We start from the raw sequence: 27,450 nt of genomic DNA, 5'->3' as shown, positions 1-27,450 counted from the left end.
TTATATGTAATGACTGTAGTAATCAGTTTATTACACAGATTAATCATTCTTGAACGTACAAGCTCCAGGGGAGCAGTTGGGTTCTTTAAATACACACAAGTTTGTCTGTCAAATGGATTTTTACCCTTACATCCAGAAAGACCTAAGCAGTTAAAAAACTTAAGAAAAACAAAAAAAAAGAGCTATTAGCTAGGTATTAACTGAGAAACCACATACAAACCAAAAGTATGAAGGAAGGGAGAGAGTTGAAACAAATCAACATCACTTGATGCACTAATAGCTCCAATCCATTTAAATGGTGACCTGTTAAACTTAGACCTTAAACACAGGATGTGGGTACAGTTTCTCTCATTGGTCATAACATTTACCTAAGGTGTAGGTCCTTCAGAATAAAATTAATACAGAAACAGCTTCAAGTTCTTCACCTTGATTTTCATAACTTATGAGTTTAAAAGGATTCCACTTAAAATCCTTCACGGACCAGCAACACTGTCCCTAGAAATCTGAACTCCACCATCACTCTCCTGTCACGTTTTACTACCCAATTTAAATCAAGAGGGAATGCTTTTAGGCTCACAAAGTTATGACTGAAGAACCAGCTTTTCACACACACACTTCTCTGCTAGGAGTCAATGTTGGTACGGGGAAATACAGTATTTCTATTTTGTTGTTCCAAGTATGTACAACACGCAGCACTGCTGTATCAGGTAAACATGTGCACAGGGGAAGATGAGGCGTGGGCTCATAGAAAGCAGTCAAATGGAAATCAAAAGGACTTTCTCTTTCAGAGTTCCCCTATCTTTATTTGTAGAGGTTATCCAATAATTTCTTTAATTACATCGCGTACTTCTGAGTCCATTCCCGAGCTATTCTGTTGTACCTGCATGTACAAAGAGAGGAGTTACTCAACAGAGCATCTGAATAGCATTTCAACTCGGCAATCTACACATGCCGGGAGCTTACACACTCTCCAGCATAAATTCGTAAGAGCAAACTAAACATTAGGCAAAGAGGGGAAAGCAGAAAGCCCACAGTACTTCATGGAAAAGAAGTAACCAGTCCCCACACTGACAACAGGGATAAGAGATGGTTGTGATTCCAGCCACAAGAGAGCTGAGTATCTTCAGGAAATCTTTGCCTGCACCTTCCCCAGTCCCCAGCCACTGCATCCCTGGGGATGCTATTACTGCAGGCACCTGGCACTCTGGAAGAGATTAATATGTCCCACCTCATTCTTCTTCCCTCGGAAACTAAATCCCAGTTCCTGATATCTCTCAGCTGCCAAACCCCATCAGCCTTGTTTCTTGCTACATGTTGAATATGGCCATTTTGATAGCTATCAGGATACAGTGATTTATCCAACAGGATTTGGTTTTATTCTGAAAGCATAATATTTCCTAAATCACCTGTAGCTTTTCCACCCAAATGCCCTTCAGAGCCAGAGCCACTAGTAGAAGCAGCTCAGGATTCTCATGTAAAACAAAGCAGTTGTGGTTAGCAGTACTGCTAAAAGCTTATTGCTAACAAGGCAAGGTGTTCTTATTCATATAGACCTTTTTATCCTGTTCTTATGTACAGGATTTGTACAAAAAGCTTAAGAAAGAATAAGAAAAAGCAGAACTTAAGCAAGAAGTCTCCCAGCTATGTGCAGAGCTGGCTCTTGTGCTTAAAGAGCATTTTTTAGCTTAAAGAACCTGACACACTTTAACAAATGCTCTTGCCTTCATATCACTGTTCGGAGACTACTCAAGAAGCAAGTCCACTCATGTTTAAAGCACTAAATTTCTCTCTTTTTGGGAAAAAAAGACGAAACACAATGAAAACAAAAAAAGGAAAAAACTGTGCATACATTAAGTGGTGTCAGTCACCATCAGCTGTGTCTCACAATACATACTGCTTCTCTTACAGCTCCCACTAAAACCAGGCTGCATGAGCTCCTCTAACACTGCTTCTCGTGTATGCAGTAAGCAAGTTCGTGGATCATTTTCCCTTCCTTCCGTGTTCTCCACAGATGATCATGTAGCTTCAGAAAATAAACACTACTGATCAGAACTGGAAGGGAACAGCGAGGTAGAAACGTGTTTACAATGCTCAGGAAGCTGGTGATTTCGAAGTGCTCATCAGCATTAGAGTTCTCTCTACTCTTGTTGTTTACTCCAGAGAAGCTCTGAGCCCTCCTACCCCACCTCTACACCACTTGTTCTTCCCTTGTGTTGTCAAATTGAGACAAAATGGTATTTTTGTTCTTCCTTTGCCTGTATGATTCCATCACCAACAGTGACTATGGAAACACTCTCCCACTGGAGTAACCTGCTCTCCCTCTGCTGGTTATGTGGGGTTACAGCAGGCAGGAAAAGCTCAAAGCTGGTCGCATTCACCTCAAAGCTTCAGATCAACCAGATTTGCATTGTTCACTTCCCATTTTCATTAAATCAAGTAAACCTGCAATTAACTGCTACAGCACTAATGAAAGACCATTGTGTGGAACAAAGATGCAGCAATAAAACCACACAAGTGTAAGACCTTTACACCCTTCACTTCTGGCATATACACCTTTGTCCTACAACAATGCAGTGCTGTTAACATACTCGTACCACAAGTCCCAGGGGGGAGAAAAACATCTCTAAAGAGACCACAGTTAGAGTGAAAAAGGCAAACCAAAGTTTGCACTCTTTTCCCAGAAGCAGATCCTTTTAGACCCCCTTTACTAGTGAAGTGTGGGTTCTGCTCTGTCACACGTTACATGCGGTTTGGCTTCCATACTCACTTTTCTCTATCTGTTTTGTAGATCCGTGCAATCTCAGGCACTAAAGGATCATCTGGATTGGGATCACACAACAGAGAACAGATGGACAAAAGTACTAGGGAGAAAAAGAGAGAGATACTGAATTAGAGTTTAAGTGCAACTGAAGACACCTCCAGAAGTCAGCCCATGCACTTCAGCATCATTTCAAATAGCCAAGGAGCAGTGATGCCACATACACAGCCAAGTGATTCTGAACAAAGATCCTTACCATTTCACCATGCAACTCGGCATGGGCGTAAGCTTTTAGCTATCACCATAACAGGTAACCTCCTGCACAGGGGTAGCTGAGTACAGCCTTAAATAACAAGGCAGAGGCTGAAAGCTTTCAGGTGCTTTTGCACCTGAAATTCAGCCTCTCCCTAAGCCACCTGTTAATGACCTGCAGAAACACCAAGAGTCAAACAACAGCCAGGTCCAATGAGATGAAGGAGGCATGAGCTGCTCACAGCTACAAGAACACTCATCTTGCAGAGAATTAGAAGACTTTACCCAATTATTTTCTGAGCATAAGAAAGGTTGTGATGGATTAACTGTATTATAGTATTCCAAATGAATCAAGCAAGCATGGCTTACTGCACTCCTGCCAACCACCAAGCCCTGAACTTTCAAGTTTCACTATAAATATGTGCTGTCTGTATCCCAGAAGCCACATCCCGCTCGGCACAGCGTCAGCCTTCCTCCATGTAAGGAGTCAGGAGGCTGCCTGCAAAGCCACAAATAGCACATGCACATTCCTACGTTCACACCAAAGTAAAGGCAGGAAGCTATAAGCTAAGCATATTGGGACAACACTCCACAAGGCACGTCAGGGACATCTTTGTCCCCCCTCCAAGAAATGCCAAACATTCATTGTATTGATTAAAACAGGCTGAGAGAAAAGCAAACAGTGCCACTCCGTATGTGCCTCCACCACCAGCAGAAGAGCAGAGCTGTCACAGAGCATCCTCCAAGCAAGTTGGAGATGACAGCAGTTCAAAGTTTGAAGGCACTAAACAGAAATCTGCTCAGCTTCCATTGCTTGCTACCGTGTTGCAGAGCAGGAGGCAGAGCTCTGTGCTGAAAGACAGCAGCTGACAATGAAAGAGAACAGCATCCATCCCAGAGCCCTTTTGTGGGTTTTATGGTAGGTTAAAACAAGCCACAAAGCAAAGACCAGACAAAGAGAAGGGGAAAAAGAAGTCTGAAATTCACTGGAAGTGGAAATGGTTTTTAAAGTGGGACAAAAAGCAAGTTCCACTGTGCAGTGATGAGAACACCCATCACCCAGTTACTTTTGGTTTTCCAAAGGGTATTTTTCCTGAAGTGTCCCTTCACTAATGAATTATCAACTTCATGTTAAAAGCTTCTAGAATAAGTTTAGTAATAAATTATTCTTGATGTAAGTGAACGTATTTCTTGTTCTAGAATGAAGAACCTCCTCTTCCTCCTGTTCCTTATTTCCTCCTGTACACTTGGGAGTTAAGGGCTTCATTATTCTCTACCACCCACTGACACCCAGACCATTTATTCAGCCATTCCTCAGAACACAGCTTCAGAGCGTGCAGACACTCATCTTGCACTGCAGCATGTACAAGCCACTAGTCCTGCAGTGCTGGCCCTTAGAAGGGACACAGCCTGGGTTAGTGCCTGTAGCACTTACCATCAGCTTCAGCACTGTCCTCCCTCCACGTACACCAAGTAAAACTCACATTAGTGTTCAGCAATAGGAATCTCTGTCCCATCGTACGCCCAGCTACTGCCACACAGTTCAGCTTCAAAACTGTCATTCCTTCAGCTACCTCCCTGTAGCTTGTTTCTTGATGTTTGCCAGACTGCACTGCTCTGGTCACTGAAGCTTCTCCAGCTGGTGAGTAGAAGTTACCATCCATCCCCTCTTCAACAGAAACCACAGGAAACCCAAAGTGTTCTCCTCAGCTCTCCCTCAGGTTTTATCTTACCACAGTCCTTGAACAGCCAAGGACTCTTCTGAACAAGGTCATAGAATGCTTTACGTCAGAAAAGACCTCAAGATCACCCAGTTCCGACCTCCTGCCATGACACTGATCACCCCTTAGCAGCAGAACCAAGCTGCAAGTCTGTCCGGTTCTCCCTGCCCTCCCTCACTACCATCTTGCCCGTTTCCCCATCACTCAACGTACCAGGTGGGAGTTCCTCCTCATGCAGCTCCCATCAGCCTTACAAAACCCCAACATCTCAAAGCACTGCTCAGACAAAGTGGCAGTTGGCTGTTGGTGCCCACGAGCAAAAGCATGGGCACCAGGATAAGCAAGGCCTTGCTTTGTGTCCTCCAGAGCAGATGATGCTGCCCACAAACCAGTTTTGCCCAGCAAGATGCAAGTCTGCCTCAAACAGGGGAAGAAAGCGAAAGATAACCCCTGTTTTAGTCTTGGAGGTTTAGTTCTTGGTTTACAGGTATCAATGTGAGTGTATCCCTGCTACCTGCTGGCCATTAAATAAAGATGCCACTAGTACTTACTACAAGAAAAAGGCTGTGGTTCGTTAGAACTTAACCAGCAGCTTAAACACCTCCTTTGATGAATTCTGTCAATCTAACCACTTCCAAAAACATTTCTAGATTTCATTTCTCAGCACTTCACTGATTTTGTAAGTAGTATCCCTCCAAACATTAAATAGAAATGGTGCCAGCAAATCTTCTGAGTCTTCATTAATCAAAAGCCTTCTTCCCTGTGAGGGTGCTGAGGCGCTGGCACAGGGTGCCCAGAGAAGCTGTGGCTGCCCCATCCCTGGCAGTGTTCAGGGCCAGGTTGGACACAGGGGCTTGGAGCAAGCTGCTCTAGTGGAAGGGGTCCCTGCCTGTGGCAGGGGTTGGAACTGGATGAGCTTTAAGGTCCCTTCCAACACAAACCAGTCTGAGTCTGACTCTCCATCACCCTTGCTCTTACTTTCACATCCTTCCCTTTTTATCTGTATACCCTCAGCATGAAAAACATTCACCGAGTTATCTAAACTGGTTTAAGAGCCTGCTGAGCCCAGCTATTTGTCCAACTTATATTCAGGAAGTTTCTCTCTTGAGGATTCCCACCAGAGTGCTGCACATATATGTGTTACAGACCGACCAACACAAGCAGCTTCCAGACCACTACGAAAACCCCCTCAGAAGAAGGTAACTTACAGAGTTTAAGGAGCTCAGTGCAAGAGGAAAGAGGAAGTAACCCTTAATAATGTCAGCTGCATATAAGGAGTTCTTTGATGCATCACAGTAACTAAACAGTATGGAACAGAGTCACCAGACCACCACCTTCTGCATCAAGTATTACTGCAACTAATTCCATTGCAAAACCTTGACATTTCCAATTCAAATGACTCCAGCATTAGAAGATGACAATTCAAAAGTAGTTCACAAACCAAATTTTCTAACCACAGGATCAGGTTGGACAAGTCCCTATGAATATGTGATGTTGTTTTACACCTTGTCTTACTCATCCTGCATGGCCCCTGGTGAAGCTGCTCCAGTGGCAGTAGTTTGACAACATCCCTCTGAGTCTCACTGGAAGGGGCACAGCAGCATAAGCGTGCACTGTTTAGGATTTAAGTTTGAATTTTTATCAGTACTAGCAAAACAGGTAAGTTTCACTTCCCATGGGCTCAAGTACAGTTATTCCTCTGCTCTTCACTGTCAATGTAGTCCAGTCTGTTGGAAAAATACTGAGCAGCTTAAAACTTTGTCAGATGAAAGCTGCCTTTCATTCCAAAATTGGTTTTGCTTTGTTTTACTTCCCCACCATGCTGTCCTGGGTTACACTGGGATAGGGTTAGTTTTCTTCCTAGTACCTGGTGCAGAGCTGTGTTCTGGCTTTAAGCCTGAGACTAATGCTGATAACAGACCCATGCTTTAGTCGTGCTCAGTGGTGCTTACCCTGATCAAAGACTTTCAGTTCTCATGCTCTGCCAGTGAGGAGGAGCACAAAAAGCCAGGAGGGAGCAGAGGCAGGACACCTGACCCAAACTAGCCAAAGGGATATTCCATATCACAGCACATCATGCCCAGTACAGAAACTGGGGGGAACTTATCCAGAAGGGCCAGACTGCTGCTTGGGTCAGGCTGGGTATCTGTCATCAGGTGGCAAATAATAATCATAGAATCCCAGACTGGTTTGTGTTGGAAGGGACCTTAAAGCTCATCCAGTTCCAACCCCTGCCACCAGGAGGGATACCTTCCACTAGAGCAGGTTTCTCCAACCCGTGTCCAACCTGGCCTTGAACACTGCCAGGAATGGGGCAGCCACAGCTTCTCTATGCCAGTGCCTCACCATATGATCAAAATCCTGTACACTGCCATAGAACAGGCCAGATAAAACAGGGCCCTTATCAGTTCCTCACCATCATGGCAGTATCATCAGTTAGTACTGAGGCAGCCCATCCTGCTTGCTCTGTCCCAGGTGAATGACAAGTATTAGGCACTAAATTCCTTCCATGGAGAGCATTTTGTCACCCCCCTGGAGATCAGGCCCCAGGCTCCAACAGACAGAGCTGGGCTTTGTGATCCAGCTCATCCAGCCACATTTCTGAATGTGAAAGTAACAAGGTCTGTCAGCTCAGGTTTAATGGAGTCCAGTACTCTGGAGATTATGAAACATCTCTGCCAGCATAGATCTGAGCTTTGGACACATCCCTGCTGCTGAGCAACTATTAATTCTGTTTTCAAGGCCTTATCCTGTTGTCCTACTTCTCACCCCAGCTGACACTCCTCCTCTGCTAACCACCAGCAGACTGACAGCCAAGAGCCTCCCCATCACAGTTCACTACCGCTTACGTCTCCATCCCTCAAAACCAGGAATCCTGACTTCTGGAAAGAGTCTCTGCCTTTACAATCACTCCTTTGGAGTTCCAGGCCCCAGATCCTTGAGGCTTCTGAGGCACAGAGTTGTCAAAGTACCAAACGTGAAGCTTGTACCATTAAATCAGGACTGAACACAGCACTGCCCAGCAAGTTCAAGTGCTAAGGACCAAATGACTGGCTTGCAACTATGAATGGGCAAGATGCGTCTGAGTAAACTCCAACAACTCCAGCCTCCGCTTGGGTAAAATCTTATTTCTTAATGACACCCCCATTTCAAACTCTCCTAGCAAACTTATCTACTCTTACAGAAGTATACCTTTAAATCTGAGCAGGTTAAACTTCTTGCTTCATAGCAACTTGAATTCCTGCTAAGTCAGTTCAGTAATCTGGTGACAAGAGAATAAAGTTTTGCCCAGTGCATCATAAACTGGTTGAGGCTGGAAGGGTCTTCTAGAGATCATCCTGTCCAACCCCCCCCCACGCAAGCAGTCAGCTTAAACAGGTTGCCCATGACCATGCCCAGACAGCTTTTAAGTATCTCCAACATGGGAGACTCCACAACCTCCCAAGGCAGCCTGTGCCAGTGCTCAGTGTTTCCTGATGCTCAGAGGGACCCTCCTGTGTATGCCTATTACCTCTTGCCCTGTCACCCTGCACTGAGCAGTCTGGCTCTGGCATTCCTGTGCCTTCAAGTATTTATATATATCAACAGGAACCCCTGAGCCTCTTCAGACTGAACAGTCCCAGCTCTCTCAGCCTGTCCTCACAGTGGGAGATGCTCCAGAATCTTCATGTTCATGACTCTTCACTGGCTCTCCCCATTATGTCTTGTTCTGGGGAGCCCAGACACTCCAGGTACAGCCTCACCAGTGCCAAGCAGAGGGGAAGGATCACTTCCATCCATCTGCCAGGAATACTCCTCTAGTGCAGTCTCCTTTCCAGCAAGGACAACGTCCCTGGGAAGCCACCCTAGCAGCTACACTGAAGTTGTAAGAGATGTGGACTACAAGAATTAAAGTTTCCCTTAGAGCCCTAACTCAGCACATGTGGAAAGACTGGTCCCTGCTAAGCGACAAAGCCATGCCAAACAAGTTCAGTCAGGCTGCTGGGTACTTGAGAATTCCTACCCAGTATGTCTTGGTGAAGCCACTTTTAACACCTCTAAGACCAGCACCACAGAAAATTACCACTGCACTGGACATGGAAGGGCTCAGAGTAGTGTGAACTCCACAGACTACTCAGTTATAAAGCACACTGGGGAGAAGTGGGGACAGGACAGAGTAAGTCAGCCTGATCTTTACTGGAGAGCTACTCGCGTTTGGTGTTACCTCTTGCCAATCCACCCACCAAAAGCAAAAGCAAGCTGGATTTCCCCAAAAATGGCTGACAACAGTTGTAATTGGGTAAACCTCTTTATTCTCCTGTTAAAGGCAATGGGGATTTCCTATTTATGCAGACTTTTAGGTAACATTTTTAAGCCTACACATTCTGCTTAAGCTTTGGAGTTTAAATTAACCACCAAGGTGTAGTTAAGGCTGTATTTTGAGATTATTTATTCTCTGCTAAGTATCATTTAAGGAACACTTACTGCAGAATTAATACAAGGAAGTTAACTATCCTACTGGGACTCCCAATGCTTCAGAACCTGTTTCAACAGGCCTAGGAGGGACAAGCATTGAGAGACAGAACAAGTCACCTCTAATACCCTGTCCAAGAGCTCTTCCTCTGTAAGCAGCTTCACAAAGGGGAAGTTCCTTCTTTACTTAGTGCTCTGAAATAGAACTGCTCATAGCCTCGGAGCTCAGGCCTGCAATACCTCTCCCAGCAAACAGAGCAGGTTCCCAAGCTAGAGCCTTCAGGAGCAACCCAGTATCCTCCAGAGTGTAAGCAGCTGAGACCCCACCTTTACCAATTCACTGGGATGAAGTAGCACTGATGTGAAGTAGCACTGTAATTTAAAAGGAAGCAGCACAGAAAGACCACACTGATCCCATGGCTTACATCAACTAAGAGGAAGATAAAAAGGAGTTCAAGGCAAAAAACAGGAGATGTTAAAAGCACATCCCAACTGTATCTGGGTTGCAGAATGAAAGTTTAGACCTACTCTGCGAGGGATGTACCATCCCTGGCAGTGTTCAAGGCCACGCTGGACAGAGCTTGGAGCACCCTGCTATAGTGGAAGGTGTCCCTGCCCGTGGCAGGGGGTTGGAACTGGATGAGCTTTAAGGTCCCGTCCAACCCAAACCATTGTAGGATTAACGCTAACAGCCATTCATAGGCAGTCCACTGGTGCCCTTAACTAGCCTCTGAAGTTCTTACCCCATCTTACAACTCTAATTCCAGTCTTCCCATAGCTTCAAACATGCCTATACAGTCGTTTCAGCCTCTCTAAACCAAGACACATTACACGCCTCCAACTATGGCACTCTAGTGAGTCATACAGCAATTTACCCAAAAAACAGTGGATGGCAGGACTCAGTACTAACTTCTAACAGTAGCCAGTATCTGACAGGAAGCCCTTTTAAGGAAAGCTGTATTACCCTGGCCATCGGTCCCCCTTTTCTGACACCATTCTTCAGCTCTTTCAACTCACAGTAAAGACTTTCAGAGCGTCATGCACAAGCAGATTCACTTATCTCAGACTACTCAAAATACTCTTTTGCCTTTCCATCTATTTCTATAAATGGAAGCCTTTAGCTGGACAGAGAAGGTTAGAACATCCATGAGCTCAGTAAAAGGGAGCTAGTTATGATGTACAAAAGAGGGACATCAGGAGCCATCCGTCTGAACCAAGAAGTCTCCAGGAACATCACATGTGGCTGAAGAGAAGAATTACAAGCAACAGGACAGCCTCACAGGGCTGGGACACCATGATGAGGATATTGTAATTGAATGGGATAACTGCAGTATTTGATTACAAAGACACTGTGAAGCTATGAAATAGAATGCTCAAGATACGGTCCATGCACAGAGATCAAAAACTAGTCCTCAATAGCCACAGCTTGATCTACAGCTTCAACAGCCAGAAAAATCAGTAAAATGCAAACCCAGGTCTTCTTTCTAGGTGTTTAAAGCCTCCTATTCACATTAAACATGAATACTGCTCTAAGAGGCAAAGGATGGATTCCAGTGCCCCACAGGCTAACAGAGCTCACAGATGTTTTTAGCTGAATATTAAGACAGTGCAAGCTAGTTAAGTTTTAATGTGTGTTTTAGCAGTCCCTGTCATTGAAAGCTCTGTTAGAAAGTGACCAACACGGGAGTTCTGATGTTCACCTAAGATAACCAAGAACCAAGCAGCTTTAGTGTTTTTTTTTCAAAGCCACAGCTGTTCATCTCCATTCTTTACTTGGTTTGCAGTCTTCCATTGACATAGGTCAGGTTTAATCTCTGTCTTTCAAGTTAAGAGTGTTCAGAACCTGAGGTGAGGTGACAAGACTATGGGACTCAGGAGACAGGAGCAGGTTTTACATTCTAAATCCAAGTGAGTAAATCATTTCAGCAGAGTAAAATGTAATGAGCACTGGAGGTACCTTTTGAAATAGTTAGTGCTGGGGACCACTGTGATCGTAGAATATCAAGACAAATGCTGCCATTACTGTTAATATTTGGATGATAGATTCTTGTCGTAAATGCAACCTGCAGAAGAAGGAGAATTTCAGTGTAGGCTCACAAATATACATGACACCACACAGCAATAAATAAATTTCCAGCACAAGGCACTCACCTTAGGTGGTTTGAAGGGATAATCTGTTGGGAAGTGAATTGTCAAGAAGAATACTCCACCTTGATAGGGACTGTCATTCTGTTAGTGAGAAAGAATCATTGCAGGTTGAGGAGTTAGTACAAGAAGGCTCATCAGAAGGAGCTAGGAACATCAATTCTCTCATACTTACTGGTCCCATTATTGTAGCTTGCCAATGGAACACTGCAAAAGAGAAAGATTTACTTCAGTTTGGAGAAGCTCAAGTAATGAACTACTTTCTTCCAGACAAAGCAGCACAGAAAAGCTCATTTTAAAAACAAAGCCTTTTGAAAGGCTGCAGGAAGCAAGCCAGAGAATTAAACAGAGTGAAGTACCCAACACTACACAGCCACTTGCTCCACACACTTTTGAGATTGCTGTGGTACCTCACACATGTGCCCTGCAAAACAACCCCCTACAGAACACATCCAGGCAGTGAAGAGTCAGCTTTCTACTCTCAGAATTGTGAGTTCAGAGTTGTAGTTTCCAATGAAACACCAGAATCAAAGCCATGTTTCCAATAACTGCCCTTTGGAGCAAGCGTGACCTCACACCTTTGTGAGACAGGATGTCTCCTACACAGATCCATAGTCAAATGGAAAGTTAGCCTAAGCTTTGTAAGTACCATACATAAAGATATAACCTAAGCCAGTGGTATCTTAATCTTCAAGTTTAGCCTCCACAGAGGCCTCAAGATTTCATGAAAGCAGCAGGAAGCAATACAAGGCTTAAGAGAATTCAGGACCGATGGTCTCCATTCAACACTGGGGACCAGGGTTAAGCACTTCAGATTAAATGGACAAAAATCAAGTCTCACTCGTATGCATCTGTCCAAGAGAACATCTTAATGTGGTAATACAGAAGGTTCATGGAGGATGTTGTTATGCTGCAGAACACAAGGAAAACAATCAAAGCTGTTAATCTGTATTAGGCACAGCAGGAAGTTCTTGGTGTTCTCCAAAGGCTCTAACATTAGCCTGCACAAGGAGCACCAACGGAACAGATGAGTTGTGAACTAGTACCATGGGAAGCTTCCCTCTGGGGAACTGTACACAAGACTCCAGCTGTTGCAAAGTGAGTCTTCAAGCCACAGAGTTGCAGCTTTGTACTTAACTTGCAACTGGTGTCTACAGCTTCCAGGACTGCCTTGGCCAAAAGCAGCTCTGGCCCAGAGTGGCACTGCTTGTTCTACTCCAGCATGAGCAGGCTGTAATTACAAGTGATACAAACATAATATACATACTCCCATACATGGGAGTGATCTCATACAAGGAAGGGAGAAAAACCAGAACAGGAACAGCCCTGCTGAGGCAAGGAGAGAAGAGCATTTGGTTAGAGCAGGAGGTTTGGTACAAAGGGTATTGCAGCTGGTGACATCAGGTAACTCCTGAGAAACTACCTTCTACAGTCAGGAAATCAAGGCAGAAGGTCATGGAGAAGAGAAGGCACTGGGGAGATCTTAAAGCAGCTCCCAGTGCCTAAGGGGGCTACAAAAAAAGCTGCAGAGGGGCTTTGGACAAGGGCCTGTAGGGACAGGCCAAGGGGAATGGCTTGAACCTGCCAGAGGGGAGACTGAGATGAGCTCTTAGGCAGAAGCTCTTCCCTGTGAGGGTGCTGAGGCGCTGGCACAGGGTGCCCAGAGAAGCTGTGGCTGCCCCATCCCTGGCAGTGTTCAAGGCCAGGTTGGACACAGGGGCTTGGAGCAAGCTGCTCCAGTGGAAGGGGTCCCTGCCCGTGGCAGGGGGTTGGAACTGGATGAACTTTAAGGCCCCTTCAACCCAAACCATTCTTGGGTTCCATGTGTTCCTATGTAGTGTTCACCCATGTTAAAAAGGTTCAAACAGCTTCACAGTAAGTCCCTGTAGCAGTCCTATGTAAGTCCCTATGTAGTAGGACAGTGAGAAACCCAAGAGGACACAGGGCAGCAGAAACCCAGCAGTGAAGGTTGTGGCTAGTCACAGGAAAACCACCAGGAATTCCACAGGCATCAGATGTTGTAAGATTCACAAAGCATAGGACCTTAACCTGCATAGCCCTGCACTCTGAGAAACCAGTATAACCAACTACTGCCTAAAACCCAAGCAGCAGCCAGAAAGACAAACACATTCACAGTGAATCTTAGCATCTTACAAGCCAGAAGTGTGGCTTGTTTGGATTCCCCCCTCAGCTCCACTCCAGACTCAAGGGAAGTGCCTATCTAACCTCAGCTTTAGATGTCTCCGAACATCCAGGACAAGTGCAATGCACACTGAACCCAGAGGGCTGGCATTCTGACCAGGCAGCTGAGGCACAGGCACTCTGCAAAGGTACCTTTCCATTGCTGCCTCTGTTATCCACTGCCACACACCCAGTGCTGTGCTCAGCAGTCAGTCTTTCATTAGAGATCCTTCAGAAAGGTGGCATGAGGAAGAGAACTGAATGTTACTTTAAAGCTTTCTGAATTCTGTAGTAACTTTTCATTATAAGCATTCAGCAACCTATGTTACCACCTCTTCCACCAGACAAGCTCTGCCTCCATCATCAGCTCTGAGAAGGCTTTAGAAACTGCAAAGTAGTTTTACCATGGCACAAAGGACACTTGTCCCACACTGGCTCTACTACTTGGTCTTTTCTCTTCCATGAATCTATCAGCTTCTTTGAAATACTATTTGGAAAGCAGAACTAAGCTGTGCAGTAACCGGAAGCAGTCTGACACTACTGCTAAAGCCCTCAAAGCCAAACACAGCTTCTACCTCTCAGTCCTGTCTGCACTCCTTTCAGTGCTCTCATTCTCAGGTTTCAAGTGCCTTTTTTAACCTATCCTAGGTATCTATAGAAATGTGCACATTTCTGTAACACTTTAGCACTTCTGAAGAGTTCAGAAATTATTCAGAAAGATCCTGGCAGCTAATTTTTTTCTTTTAGAAAAAATACCAGAGCTTAGAGCTCTCTGTGCTTAGAGGGTTTTCCTACTTAAATATCCCCTCTTCATGAGCTTGGATTCTTCATCAACAGCACATTTGTCAGAGAGCCCACATCACACAGCAAATTCTATGCATCCCAGCCACAGCTTCCAAGTGTTCTTAAGGAGCGTTTTCTACACAGCAGCGCTGCTATGAGAAAGAGCATAAACACATTCCAATATCTGAAGGGGGCCTACAAGGATGCTACAGGAACTGTAGCAACAGGACAAGGGGAATGGCTTTAACCTGCCAGAAGGGAGACTGAGATGAGCTCTTAGGCAGAAGCTCTTCCCTGTGAGGGTGCTGAGGCGCTGGCACAGGGTGCCCAGAGAAGCTGTGGCTGCCCCATCCCTGGCAGTGTTCAAGGCCAGGTTGGACACAGGGGCTTGGAGCAAGCTGCTCTAGTGGAAGGGGTTGGAGCTGGATGAGCTTTAAGGTCCCTTCAATCCAAACCAGTCTGGAATTCTACGATTCCCTGATCTGAGGCATTTTATGCATTAAGTACCAATGCAGGTACCTGAATCCACCCCAGGGCTCATGGTCAAGTTATAAAGCACAAGATGAATTTACAAGTGTTCTGCCTCACTGCAAGCATCCCACTGATCTTGCTCACCTAAGCTATGACCAAGAGTGTAATGCTGCCATATAAAGTAGCTCACGAGAAAGTGTAAGATCCTGGTTAACATGGAGGAGAGCACAGAGCTTGCAAAGCCACTGCACTTTAAAGGCCTCTCACAGAAAACCACCATAAAGCACAAGGCAGCAATTAAGTTGCCCTACTCACAGCTCATCAAAGCAGAGTGGCGCACATCACCTACAACTAACATTAAGGAGCATCCATATAAACACCATTAAGTCAAGTCTTGCCTTCCTCCCTAGAAAAAACAACACATGCACAAGAAGGTGTCCCTGCCCATAGCAGGGGGTTGGAACAAGATGATCTTAAAGTCCTTTGCAACCCAAACCATTCTGTGATTCTAGGATGACAGCAGATCTTCTTGCCATAAAAGTGAGTTAAAAAAAGTCACAGTAGGACTTTAAAGCAGGAAAAAACTCCAGAGAAACCAAAAAACTATTACTCTTTAACACAACTCCTCAGCTTCAAAGGGACAGAACAACTTCAAATCATACACCAGGGGATCACAGGAACAGCCAGGTATGGTCCCAGGCTATCCCTACATGGAACCTGGCAGGACCAACTGAGCTGAGTACAGATCTCACATGTGACAGCACTGTATGCTTTAGGAAGTGGTGGAACCTCCTTATACCTAAGCAGCCTAACGAAAGCAGGATATGGCAGTGTTCAAGACCAGGCTGGACAGGGCTTGGAGCAACCTGCTCTAGTGGAAGGTGTCCCTGCCCATGGCAGGGGGTTGGAACTGGATGAGCTTTAAGATCCCTTCCAACACAAACCAGTCTGGGATTCTGCAGTGCAGACATCCTGATTTTGCTTATGGAGAACGCCATGAATAAAATTGCAAATTGAGTGAAAACCTGGTTAAAAATGAATAATAGATTAATCTGACACAACTTCATGAATTCAAGGTGTAATTTACTTTTTCCTGCCATTCACATTTTTAACCTCTTACAAACAAGGGCTGCATGTAACCCTCTTACAACACAGCGTTAACTAACTCCTTGTAAAATACAGTTAACCCTGACCTTGCTGTGGTAGCATCTAGTGCTTGGAGTAGATTGTTTTACTTCTACAGGCTGTGACTACACCACATCCAGTTCTGTAGCTCAGAAGCTGTGTGCAGCTGGTTGGGCCCCAGAGCTACTGAAGTGCAGCAACATCACATCCTGTGAGTGCCAGAACAGGTAATTCTGAAGGTGTAATTTAAGATGTTCTCAGTGCACAGAGTTCTCAATCAATAACACAGGAGTAACACTGATCTCCAGTAATACACAGGAAGGCGTTAGATACAGAAGGGCAATATAGTTAAGATTAGTATGTGGAGTGGGATCTAGTAGCAGCAGTAGAGTTCTCCTTGCTCAGAAACTGGACATCCCATCTTAGAAGGAGGAAGTGAGAGCCAGCAGGCTGCTGATAATAACATACTTACTGTCATCACCAACAGGCCCTGCTGAACACTGTGCTGGAGGATCACGTGCCAGGTCATTCAACTCCTGAAAAACACAACAGTTATGTTAGCACTAAAGCAGCTACTGGTGGCACTCTGCTCATGACCATGAAGCTCACAATGGTGAGTTTCCTGAAACCACAAAATAGCCCAGGAAGCAAAGGTACATCTTAAACCCAGGTAATACATTTGGCACATGCCTCAGTTCTCTCTCCAGGACTCCACACAGTATTAAGTCACAACAATCCTTATCAAGCCATAGGGTCTGTCAGGTTTGCTTTCACTGAAAGTAGAACTTAGGAGATCCCAGTATTCCCAAGGTGTTACATACCCTACAATCTCTAAGAGCAAAGATGTCCTCAATCCAACACCTCAGCACCAGCCTGATTTTATCCCCTGCCCTGGAACAGCTCCAGGGTGGCTCCAGCTCATGAACAGATGATCTCTGGGAGTTCCAGCTTCTAATTCCCAAGAACTGGGAGGTCACCACTAACCAAGGACTCTCCTGTCACAAGACAGGAACACTGGCCCACAGCAAACAGGTAAGCTCAGGATTTCCCCCTCAGTATAGTCTGCAGAGCAGACACAGCCTGGGTTTGCTCTCAGCAGCTCCCAACTTCTGAGAAGCCCATCTGAAAGCCTCCTGATTGACTGCAGGCTGCTGAAGCTTGCCTCATGCTCCTCCCAGTGCTGACCCAAGTAAAGCTTGCTCCCACACTTTACAGTTCAGCATGGACCTGGACAGGAGCAGATGTTAAGCGTGCAACACCTGCTGAAGAGCCTCCTGAATGTGAAGAGCATTTCCAGATACCCTTCAAAGGAGGAAAGCTCTTGGGAGCTGTCAGTTATACATGGCAATTCAGAGTAGCCAACATTAGCTAAATAGGATCCCCTCTTTACCTCCCGGCTGCAAGTACATGGTAGCATTGAGATCACTCACAGCCTCTCACTCCCCACCACCAGCAGCACACTTCACCCAGTGCCCACCTCTGTTCTACCTCCAGAACATTAAATAGATTGAGTATCACCCTCAGCAACAGAACACCCTCCACCCAGAGAAGTGCATGTGGCTACAGAAGCTTTTAGTCAGTGCCAGTCTCAAAACCACAGAGCAGCAGCCAGGCCTGTGCTGTGCTTCAGCAGGCCAAGAGACAGCCCATGTAGCCAGGGCAGCAAAGGAACCAGCACCGACTGACACAAGCAGCCAGCACCTGAAGGCCACACACCCCCTTCATGGGCAGTCCAGGTATGGCCACACAGAATTAGGTGAGTACCCACATGCATCAATGAGGAAGTATGGGTATGAAAACTGAAAAGCAGGAATAGCCCTGCTCCTTCTGAAGGTGTAGATAGTACAGTTCCCTTCCAAATGTGACTGACTCCAATCTTCTGGAAAAAACAACTTAATGCTACAGTATTCAAAGCTCCAAACACAGCTATAAAACCCCTACATCTAAACCTCCCTTCCTTACCTGTTCTCAATCCCTTCACTCCTGTTTTATGCATAAAAACACCACCAGACTCAGGAATACAATTAAACCTACATTTTCTATGCAGGGAGTGCATTCCTGGCTTTAAACTCCTCGCATTGGAGTTTAGCAACAACCCTCAATTCCAGGCCCTGGAATACAAACACCCTTGGTTTTGGGAAAGCCAGCAACCTGGGTGACAACATAATAGTTTAACCAGCACAAGGCACGTCTGGAGCGCAGGTACCAACCACAACAGTGCCTCTACACACCCAAGAGATGAGCACAGATGACGGCTTTAAGGAGCTTCTCATATGCTCACTCACCTGTCAGACCTGCAGAGCCAGGTTTCAGAGCAGGAATGGTAACTGCACAGACCCGGGCACAAATGCAGAGGAGCAGCTGGTGCTGCAGCACAGTGCCAAGCTCTTGTATCTGACAAAGAGGGCATTTTGCCTTTCGAAAACTCCTGTGCAGCTTCCAAGGTCCTGCGAGCACAACACCAGAGCTGGCAAGGTCTTTGCTTCCAGAACTTGCTGGGGGACATTGAGACCAGCTGGTTTGTAACTCACAACAGCTAACCCCAAAGGAAAACAAGAACTCAGAATATGCTGAGGAGTCAATGACACTTTGGTATCATCTACAAACCAGCCATAAGACATCAGGCAGAAGTTCTTCCCTGTGAGGGTGCTCAGGTACTAGCACAGGGTGCCCAGAGAAGCTGTGGCTGCCCCATCCCTGGCACTGTTTAAGGTCAGGCTGGGCAGGGCTTGGAGCAACCTGCTCTAGTGGAAGGTATTCCTGCCCATGGCAGGAGGCTGGAACTGGATGAGCTTTAAGGTCCCTCTCAACCAAAACCAGGCTGATTCTGTGAGTACTACATGAATCAGATCCAAAGCTGCAAGGCCTGTGCTCCAGTCAATGATCAAGTCTGATCCTGACAACACTGATTTTAAGCCAAGGCCTGAAGAAAGCCACAGCTGGTTGCACCCAGGACAGCTTCTGAGCCTTAAGCACATGCAGAAGGTTTTGCTTTAGGAACTTAAAAGCCAAGACTCAAAGTGCCCTTTAGCTGAAGTCTATTTGAGCTCTCAGCTCCCAGGAGGTGACCTCACCATGAGGCTGCAAAGCCAACCTACAGAGCTCACCATTTCTGCCGCCTCCCCTACAGCAAAACACCCTTGTGCAGGGCCACTGCTGCACATCATAGCATGAACTCAACCCATCTCACAGTTCAAAGTATGTGTTAGTTCCTCAGCAAAAATGAGGAAGTGGAAGCAAAGCAAAGGTCAGGGTGTCTCATCCCAAGGCCGAGCTGAGTGAAACCACCATCATCACGCCCATGAACCAGTACACTGAATGCTACATAATTCACACAAGAAACTGTTAGTTAGGTCTAAAAGCAGATTTAATTGTGTTCTTAAGTTCCTAACAAAACAAACACCTACACAAGGCTTCCAGGAAAGCCTTTTCCTGGAATCTCATTTGGCAAACACAAAGAAGGGGGAAACTGCATTGAGAGCAGCCTGAAGAAAAATGACTTGGAGATGCTGGGTGATGAGAAGCTCCCCATGACCCAGCTTCAGTGTGTACTTGAGCTCAGAACTCCCCCCCATGTGCTGGGCTGCACTCCCAAAGCATGAGCTCTGGCAAGCATGAGCATGGTTGAGCATGAGCATGGTTCTCAGATCGTGCCACAGCCCCCCTCATGAAAGGCATCTGTGAGGCCTCAAGGGCACAGAGGATAGCCAGTGCCACGACTCACCCAGACTCACATCACCCTCTCCCAGTAGCACCTCCCAGCAGCCAGCACATGCCATTCAAATTGCATCTTGCTCAGGTAGACGCACAAGAAGTTTTTTAAAGCACTTGAAACACAAATATTTGAAGTCCTACTTTAAATGTTAACCCTGCACATGTTTCAGGTCATAATCAAGCTGTAATTAAGTTTTAATTGTAAACTGCAAAGCCATTTGTTGAAGAAGCTCAAGTTATTTCCTCCAGACAACAACTCTCCCCCATCTAACATACTCCTGGATAACAGCTGCCCTGGCCAGAAGATAAGGACTGGTTTTAAGGATTAATGAATGCTAATACAGCCTTCAGAAAGAATAACTAATGTAACTGGCAACCATCAAGCAGCCTACTGAGCAAATAAAACATCAGCACCCTTTAGTAGTCAGTGACAGCAATGCTGGGAGACAGTAGAGACCCCAGATAAAGTCCTGCACACCAGCTGAGCACCTCCAAAGAGCCAGACATTACCCAAAGGCCTTCCAGCTTGGGCTCCACAGTCTTTCATCCCTACTCCAGCTTGAACTGGTTTCAAAGTGTAATTTACTCAGGGACCACATCATTAGCTTGATTATAAACCCCATCTTTGCCTCAGGTTGCAGCTGTAAGTGAAACAAGCTTTTAATCTGACTTCAAGTTTATCTGCCTGAAGCCCCTGACCCCCTCCTGTGAAGTGCTGTGTTACGAAATGAGGACTTAGCCAACCAAAAAGGAGCTTCCAGCCACTTAGCTATGAACTGATAGCAGCCCTCAACAGAGCAGTGCCAAGCAACATGGAATCTAGGCCTTGAACCCACCATACATTCCACTCTTACTTGCCAAGCTCACACCGAGGTCACACCACCCACAGGTGCTCTCCTGGTCTACAGGACTCAAGTGATTCCAGAGCATCTGCATTCTAAGGCTCCTATCCCTGTGAGCAGAAGCATTTGAGTCTTCATAAACACATTAATCCTTTCCCCTTTGACAAAATCTGCTTTTTCAATGCCTGAAATCCACTGAGTGACTTCTTTCAGGATTCTACAGAAGGACAGAAAGCAGGTGAGCAGCACAGGAAGAGTCAAACTGCATGAAATACAGCAGTAAGCAAGGTATAGGTTAGAAACAAGCTCTGATGCAACTGTCACCTCTCACTTTTGCTCTGTTAAAGCCTGAACAGCAGGAAGAGCGAAGTGTAACTTCCACCTGGGGCAGAATCAGAGTATCAAATGCTTTGGCTGGCCAAGAGGAGCTCCGCTAATACTCTGTGTACTAGGGACATACAAGAGATTGGACACAGATGGGCTGCGCTGGCAGCTCCCCGAACACAGCAAGAAGCCGGAACAGAAGCACCACATTGTTCCCCCTGGCTACTGTAAAGCTAAAGGCACAGAAACACCAGCCCTGCTCAACACAGGTAACACACATACTACCACCAGCACTGCTCAACCTAACAGGAACCCTGACACAGCCCAGCCAGGGGCAGTGATGCTATAGCATCTCAGGTCAAGCAGCTCTGGGATACAAGCAAGCCCATCATCTTCTGCAGTGAACAAGGACCTCACTGTGGAATATATAGTTCAGTTCTGCAAAGCACTACCTGCTGTTGGGGTGTCTACATTATAAACCACCATTCCTTTGCTGCAAGAAAGGATTTTACTTCAGCAGGGCTGTAGCACAACTTCCCATGCCCTCTTGCTGTACAGGCTGGGGGAGAACGGACAGAGCAGCCCCGAGAAGAACTTGGGGATCTGGCTGAGCAGCTTCCCATGACCCAGCTTCAGTGAACACTTGAGCTCAGAGCCCCCCCATGTGCTGGGCTGCACCCCCACAGTGTGAGCAGCAGCTGAGGGAGGGGATCCTGCCCCTCTGCTGTACTCTGGGGAGACCCCCCTGCAGCCCTGATCCAGCTCTGGGGCAGCAGCACAAGAGGGACCTGGAGCTGTTGGAGAGAGTCCAGAGGAGGCCACGGAGATGCTGCAGGGGCTGGAGCAGCTCTGCTCTGGAGCCAGGCTGAGAGAGCTGGGCTGGGTCAGCTGCAAAAGAGAAAGCTCCTGAAGGGGAGACCTTAGAGCAGCTCCAGTGTCTAAAGGGGCTGCAGGAAACCTGGAGAGGGGCCTTGGACAAGGGCCTGTAGGGACAGGCCAAGGGAAATGGCTTGAACCTGCCAGAGGGGAGACTGAACTGAGCTCTTAGGCAGAAGCTCTTCCCTGTGAGGGTGCTGAGGCACTGGCACAGGGTGCCCAGAGAAGCTGTGGCTGCCCCATCCCTGGCAGTGTTCAAGGCCAGGTTAGCAAGCTGCTCTAGTGGAAGGGTCCCTGCTCATGGCAGAGGGTTAGAGCCGCATGAGCTTTAAGGTCCCATCCAACACAAACCAGCCTGGGATTCCAGGAGTCTGTCAGGTCTACCAATTTCCTACTGGGCAGCTCACTGGAGACCATGAACTCAGACTTGCTCTCTCACTCAGTGATCTCCCAGCAGTGCCCCAGTTACCTACTCACAGGTAATCGTGGCATATCACGCCAGGTAATGCGTTTGCTAAAGATAAGCCACATACATGGGGATATGCTGAACTCAAACTGTTTCAGCCCAAATTCTGAAATGGAAGCCACTGGCTATGGTCCTCCAGTGTCACCCCCATCCTGCCCCTGCACAGCTTCTCATGGCACTTCTTATAACACATACCCATCAAAATAATCATTACTTACGTATAAAAGTAACAATGAATCTGTCCTTCACTGTTACCCCCACACTTGTGGCTGGTGTCATTACTTACTCCCCAAACATTCCTCACAAGACGGGAGTCCCAAGTTTGACACCTGCAAACCAGGAAGTGCCTGAGCTGACTGCTGGAAGGCTGCAGTGAATAACACAAGCAGCAACGTGACAGCAGACCTCAAGTCTTGAGTTCTTTTGGAGCGTCTGCTTAAAGAACAGCTGCTGCTTCATGTGGACACATCCTGCATCTCTGGACAACCCCAAGAGCAACCAGAGACACACAGGGACAGACCATGGGGCTCCTGCTCTGCCTCACACCCCAACACCGCTTTACAGCCACCAAGAACTCTTTGTCCTGCCCCTCCTCCAGCTCAGGAGAGTTCAACATGCAGGGGGCCATTTCAGGTAATACTGTGTTAAATGTTTACTCTTGAGATTTTCTGCTTGTTTCCAAGTTCTCATCCCTGTATTACTCAAGGATGCAAAGAGTTGGGAGAAAACCTCACAGTCCGTGGCCAAGCATCAAACCCAAACTGCCCCAGCACAAGAGGCGGTGGCAAGCTTGAGACCTGAACAAGGCTGACAATACCCTCTTACAATGCCTGAGCAGCAGCTTTCCTTCCCATTGCTTCTTTGTGCTCAAGTCTACCGGGATTATTTCCACTCCATCCACATTCTGCAGGCTTTTGTTCCTACCACAAGGTGCAACAGCAAAGGTCAGACACTCCCCATCCCCCTGGTGTCCTGGCAGGGCTGGTCACTCCACCCAGACACCAGAACAAAAACAAGAGGATACCAACCTCTCCATAGGCTTAAAATAGCTGGAGTGTAAACAGGGAGTGATTCCCACTGAAGTAGTTAAGAGGCACCCGCAGTAACTCAAATTAAAAGTGCTCCTTTCTAGCCTGTAGCTTAACTCCCGTCTAACTGGTAAAGCACCAGAGTAAGCGGGTTTCCCTTCACGTACTTGATCAGATATGTTGCCTATAGCCTCATCACCTCAACAGCCACCATACTTACTCCCCTGAAACACTTGGGACTTTTCAGGGCTCCATACACGCAACTGCTTTGGCAATGCTCTCGCTACTTCCCAAGGCTTTGAGCACTCTAAACCTCATAGAGTTCCCATTATCCCTGAGGATCCTTCATCTCTCACAAGCAGCACACAGCCACAGTCCACAAGAACCCAATGATAACAAAGACTCGACACATTAGGCTTCTATCCTGTTCAAAGCCACAGACTAGAAACAAAAGTGATTCAAGAGTGTTGAGTGCTGAACGCCAGCATGCACTAAACTCTACTAAAGCAGCATTCCTGCTTCCCAATAGAAGCCAGACCCTTCCCCTAAAGCCTCGCACTACCCATGCATCCCCCCCACTCCCCCTCAGCCAAACTGATCCCCCTTCAGCAGTCATTGCAGTGTACTGGATATCACTGATTACCAGTGTTTCAGACAAGTGATACTCAGTCAGAGCACAACTTCCTTACATAACCCACTACCACACACTCATCTGGAAACTCCAGTCCACAAAAACGATACTCCAAATCCTGCCTTCCCACCTCTACCTACTCCTCAAGTAAACACATGCCTTCAAGCTCTCCTATTTTCTTCTCCACCTCAGCTTTAATTTGAGTCAGAATGACACACGAAGCTTCACCGAAACTTCAAGATAACCTACAAGCAAAGCAAAGAGGTTAACACACAGTCCAACACTGCACACAGGGCAAAACAGAGCTGCCACACTGTTCTTACATATCAAGTACTGGATTCACACCTGGTTCTAGTCCAAAACCAGATTTACACAGCAATGGAGACCAGAAACCCTGTGACTGGGCTGATGGCTACACCTGAGCCTCACAGGAAGACTCTAAACAGACAGCTACACTTTTAGTGAGGAAGAGGATATAAATCCCCCGCCTGACTCACCAAGGCAATGGAAGTGTACTGCAATAACCCTCTTTTGCCAGGTAGGAGACAGAACGATGATGGAGCAAAGTACAGTTTCCAGCCCTCAGGGGGGTCAGCAGCAGCGCTGTCCTGAGAAAGGCAGACACCAACCAACACCCTCCTACCCCGGGAGCAGGCACCTCGCCTGCCTCTTCGTGTGAGCCTCCAGCTGACGCCGGCTGTGGAGCAGCACCACTGAACACCAAACGGCACCGATGCGGCCGGCGGTGACAAGGCCTGCGCTCCCCGAGGAGGAAGGAGAAGGCCCTTTCACCGCGGAGCTCCCGCTCCGGCCACGCCAGAACTTGCAGCGCGGGCGGGTTCCCGCTACCGAGCTCCTCCTCCGCTGTCCCCACGCGTGTCCCGCTCCCCGCACCGACCCCCCCTCCCCGCTTCCCCCCGCCGCGGCAGCTGCCGGCGGCCGCTGCCCACCCCCAGGCCCCGCCACCGGCGCCCCCTCGCGGCCCCAGGCCTGGGGGCCACGTTGCTTCGGAAGGGCCCGACCGCGGCCTCTCCGCGACTGTGGCGGGAGTAGGGGGAGCCTCGGGGCAAGGCCCCATGAGAACTGGGGGGGAAGGGGCACCGCACAAACCCCCCAGGCCCACAGCGCTGATGGGAGCCGGGCGCTCCCCCCCCACATCAGGCCGGCCCGAGGGGCCCCCGCGCCTCCGGGGGAGGGCCCGGCCCGGCGTTTCCCCCCGCCACCAGCTCATCCTGCGGGCCCGGGGCGGCGGCGGCGGCCGTGTCGGGTTATGTAAGGCAGACGCGGGTGCGGGCGCGGTGCGGGCAGCGGCGAGGCCCAGCCCGACGCTCCTCTTACCTTGTGGATTCTCTTCAGCGCCATTGTGTGCGCGAGGCGGCGAGGAGGGGCGGGCGGGGAGGGGGCAGCCGCGGGGACTATTTTCCGAGGGGGAGGGGGGGAAAGGAGGAGCGCGGAGGTAGCGCGGATGAAGAAAAGAAGGGGGGGAAAGAGGAGGAGGGAAAGGGGGGAGGGGAAGGAAAAAGAGAAGGGGGGGAAGGGAAGGAGGGGGAAGGGGCCCCCCCGAAGGCGGCAGCGGGCGGGGGCCTGCGGCGGCCGGGGCTGGCGCGCTGCTCCCTGGCCGCTGCGCTAGAGCTCGGTGCCGCAGCTCCTATCGCATCCCTCCGCCGACCCTTTATCCGCTGGCGCCTCCTCTCTGGCCTTCCGCGTATCACTCCGCCGCGGCGCACCGACCCCCGCCGCTCTCTGCTGCTGCTCGATGGCGCGGAAGCCGCCGCCAAGACCGGGGAGGAAACGAACCGAGGCCGGGGCGGGATCGAACGGGGAGGGACAGGCAGGAGAAAAGGAACAGCGAGGGGAATAGCCAGAGAGGGAGTGGAACTATTTGTCCTGCGGCCGCCGTGCAGAACTCTCCAGAAGGGGGAGGGGGAGAACGCGGAAGGATACGACGGCGGCGCTGGCAGTGGCGTAGCCGCCACGCTTTTGACGGCGGCTTCTCGCGAGAAGAGGGGGCGGGAAGAAGTTCCGGCCGCGCCGCCGCTGTGGTGATGGGGAATGGCCTGAGGGGGCCCGGTCCTGGTGGCTCAGGCGGGACTCAGCGGCCCGTGTACGGAACCGCGCCGGGAGATGGGGCCCAGGCCGCAGATGTCTCTTCGAGTGCCATGGGGCTGTGCACAGGGTGCCCAGAGAAGCTGTGGCTGCCCCATCCCTGGCAGTGTTCAAGGCCAGGTTGGACACAGGGGCTTGGAGCAAGCTGCTCCAGTGGAAGGTGTCCCTGCTGTGGCAGAGGTTGGAGCTGGATGAGGTTTAAGGTCCCTTCCAACACAAACCAGTCTAGGATTTGACAAATTCATTTTTAGTCCTGGGAGGACACATGGTCAAAGCACATCAAGTAGGCCATGGCATGGCTGTGTAATAAAGCTTCAACCCATCACACATGCTTAAAATAGTGACAGATCTCCAGTGCTACAACCACAGTGTGGGGTGAAGAACACAAGGCTCAGTACCCATCAGGCAGCATGGAGGAAGCTGAAGGCTCTCCAGCAGCAACAGCATCAATAGCCGTGGTGAGCAGAAGTTTCTTCCATCCAGGTCATTTCCATCCAGCATCTGCATGAAGAAACCCCAACATGGGCAAAACCAACAACTGTTCTGAGGTGACCGAGCAGCTCGTGTCAAAGGGACTTCATCCAGTGGTAAACCTGATGGGTACCAACAAGCTGAAGAGTTCTGTGCAGCCTCAGTGAGCCCCTGCGCCTGTACCCATGTCCTGTTTGTGTAACTGCACTGTCAGAGCACGATGGGAACTGCCATGAACAGTCAGCTCAGAGCAAAGGGCAGCTTCCCTCCAGGTCCGAATCACTCAAACCAGTGAAGGAGGCTGGGAACAGGAGGAAGGAGGCAGGGAATAGGACGCTGCTTGGGATAAGGAGTGCACCCAATCAAACAGGGTTCAGGCTGACAACCAAACTGCCTGCACTACACACACCCATGGGACATCTTGTAATAGCAAGATGTTTTCAAATCTACATCAAATGAGGGCTGTTTCTGTCGCTCCTGCTTTTCTTCCTGTCGCCAGCTTCGGATCGTGAGATGGATCATGGGACTTGGTCTCCATCCTGGGCTTGTGGTGGGCTTCCAATCGCTTCCAAGTTGGCAATCCTGCTACCAGGGCAAGTAGGAAAATGCCAAGAGCATTTTTAATCAGGATTGGAAGATCAGACTTCCCAAAAACCCATCCTGTTTTATTTCTTTACAGGAAAGACTGGTTTTCTATGTATTTCCCTCATGTAGCTAACATTTTTAGTGGATTATACTGTTTCTCTGTTACTACCTGTCTTCCCCTCACCCAGTACTGCAGCAAGGTTGGTTTTCACTGTTCTGGTCAATCTCACACCTTCTGTGCATCTCTTGGCAGAGAGGGATGAAAGGCTCAAACAGGAGGCTTTAGAGGCTGGTGGCTTTAGCACAGGGTATGTTTTCAGTTAATTTCTCTGTTCTCCTTCACACTTGGTATGGAGAAAATAAATCACTGATTCATAAAAATGGGGTTTGGGGTGGTGTGTGCTTCAGTTACTTTTGTGCTTTCTGGCTTTTTCCCCTTTTCTGTCACCTTTTGAGTTGCTGAACACCCCTTGGTTGCGGAAGAGCAGAGAACAACCACAAGGAAGGCTGCTGTCCTTC

The 27,450-nt window shown here is 48.1% G+C and overlaps 1 protein-coding gene across 1 annotated transcript; it reads right to left on the bottom strand.

The window, feature by feature from the left end:
* Window positions 1–25,556, bottom strand: UBE2D2 (ubiquitin conjugating enzyme E2 D2). The gene is made up of 7 exons (XM_061354015.1): window positions 25,108–25,556; window positions 16,361–16,424; window positions 11,504–11,535; window positions 11,335–11,412; window positions 11,141–11,246; window positions 2,768–2,861; window positions 1–880 (listed from the first exon to the last, which is right to left on the bottom strand). The coding sequence occupies exons 1-7, from the start codon at window positions 25,129–25,131 to the stop codon at window positions 835–837; spliced, it is 444 nt and encodes a 147-aa protein (XP_061209999.1). The 5' UTR covers window positions 25,132–25,556; the 3' UTR covers window positions 1–834.
* Window positions 25,557–27,450: the final 1,894 nt, after the last annotated feature.

Source organism: Neopsephotus bourkii, unplaced genomic scaffold, assembly GCF_033783945.1.
Source record: "Neopsephotus bourkii isolate Nb327-2 ecotype Australia unplaced genomic scaffold, CSIRO-AGI_Nbou_v1 NB_716, whole genome shotgun sequence".
In the NCBI taxonomy this organism is placed as follows: Eukaryota; Metazoa; Chordata; class Aves; order Psittaciformes; family Psittacidae; genus Neopsephotus; species Neopsephotus bourkii.
The sequence above is the reverse complement of the archived record's forward strand: the minus strand, read 5'-3'. Positions and strand labels throughout refer to the sequence as shown.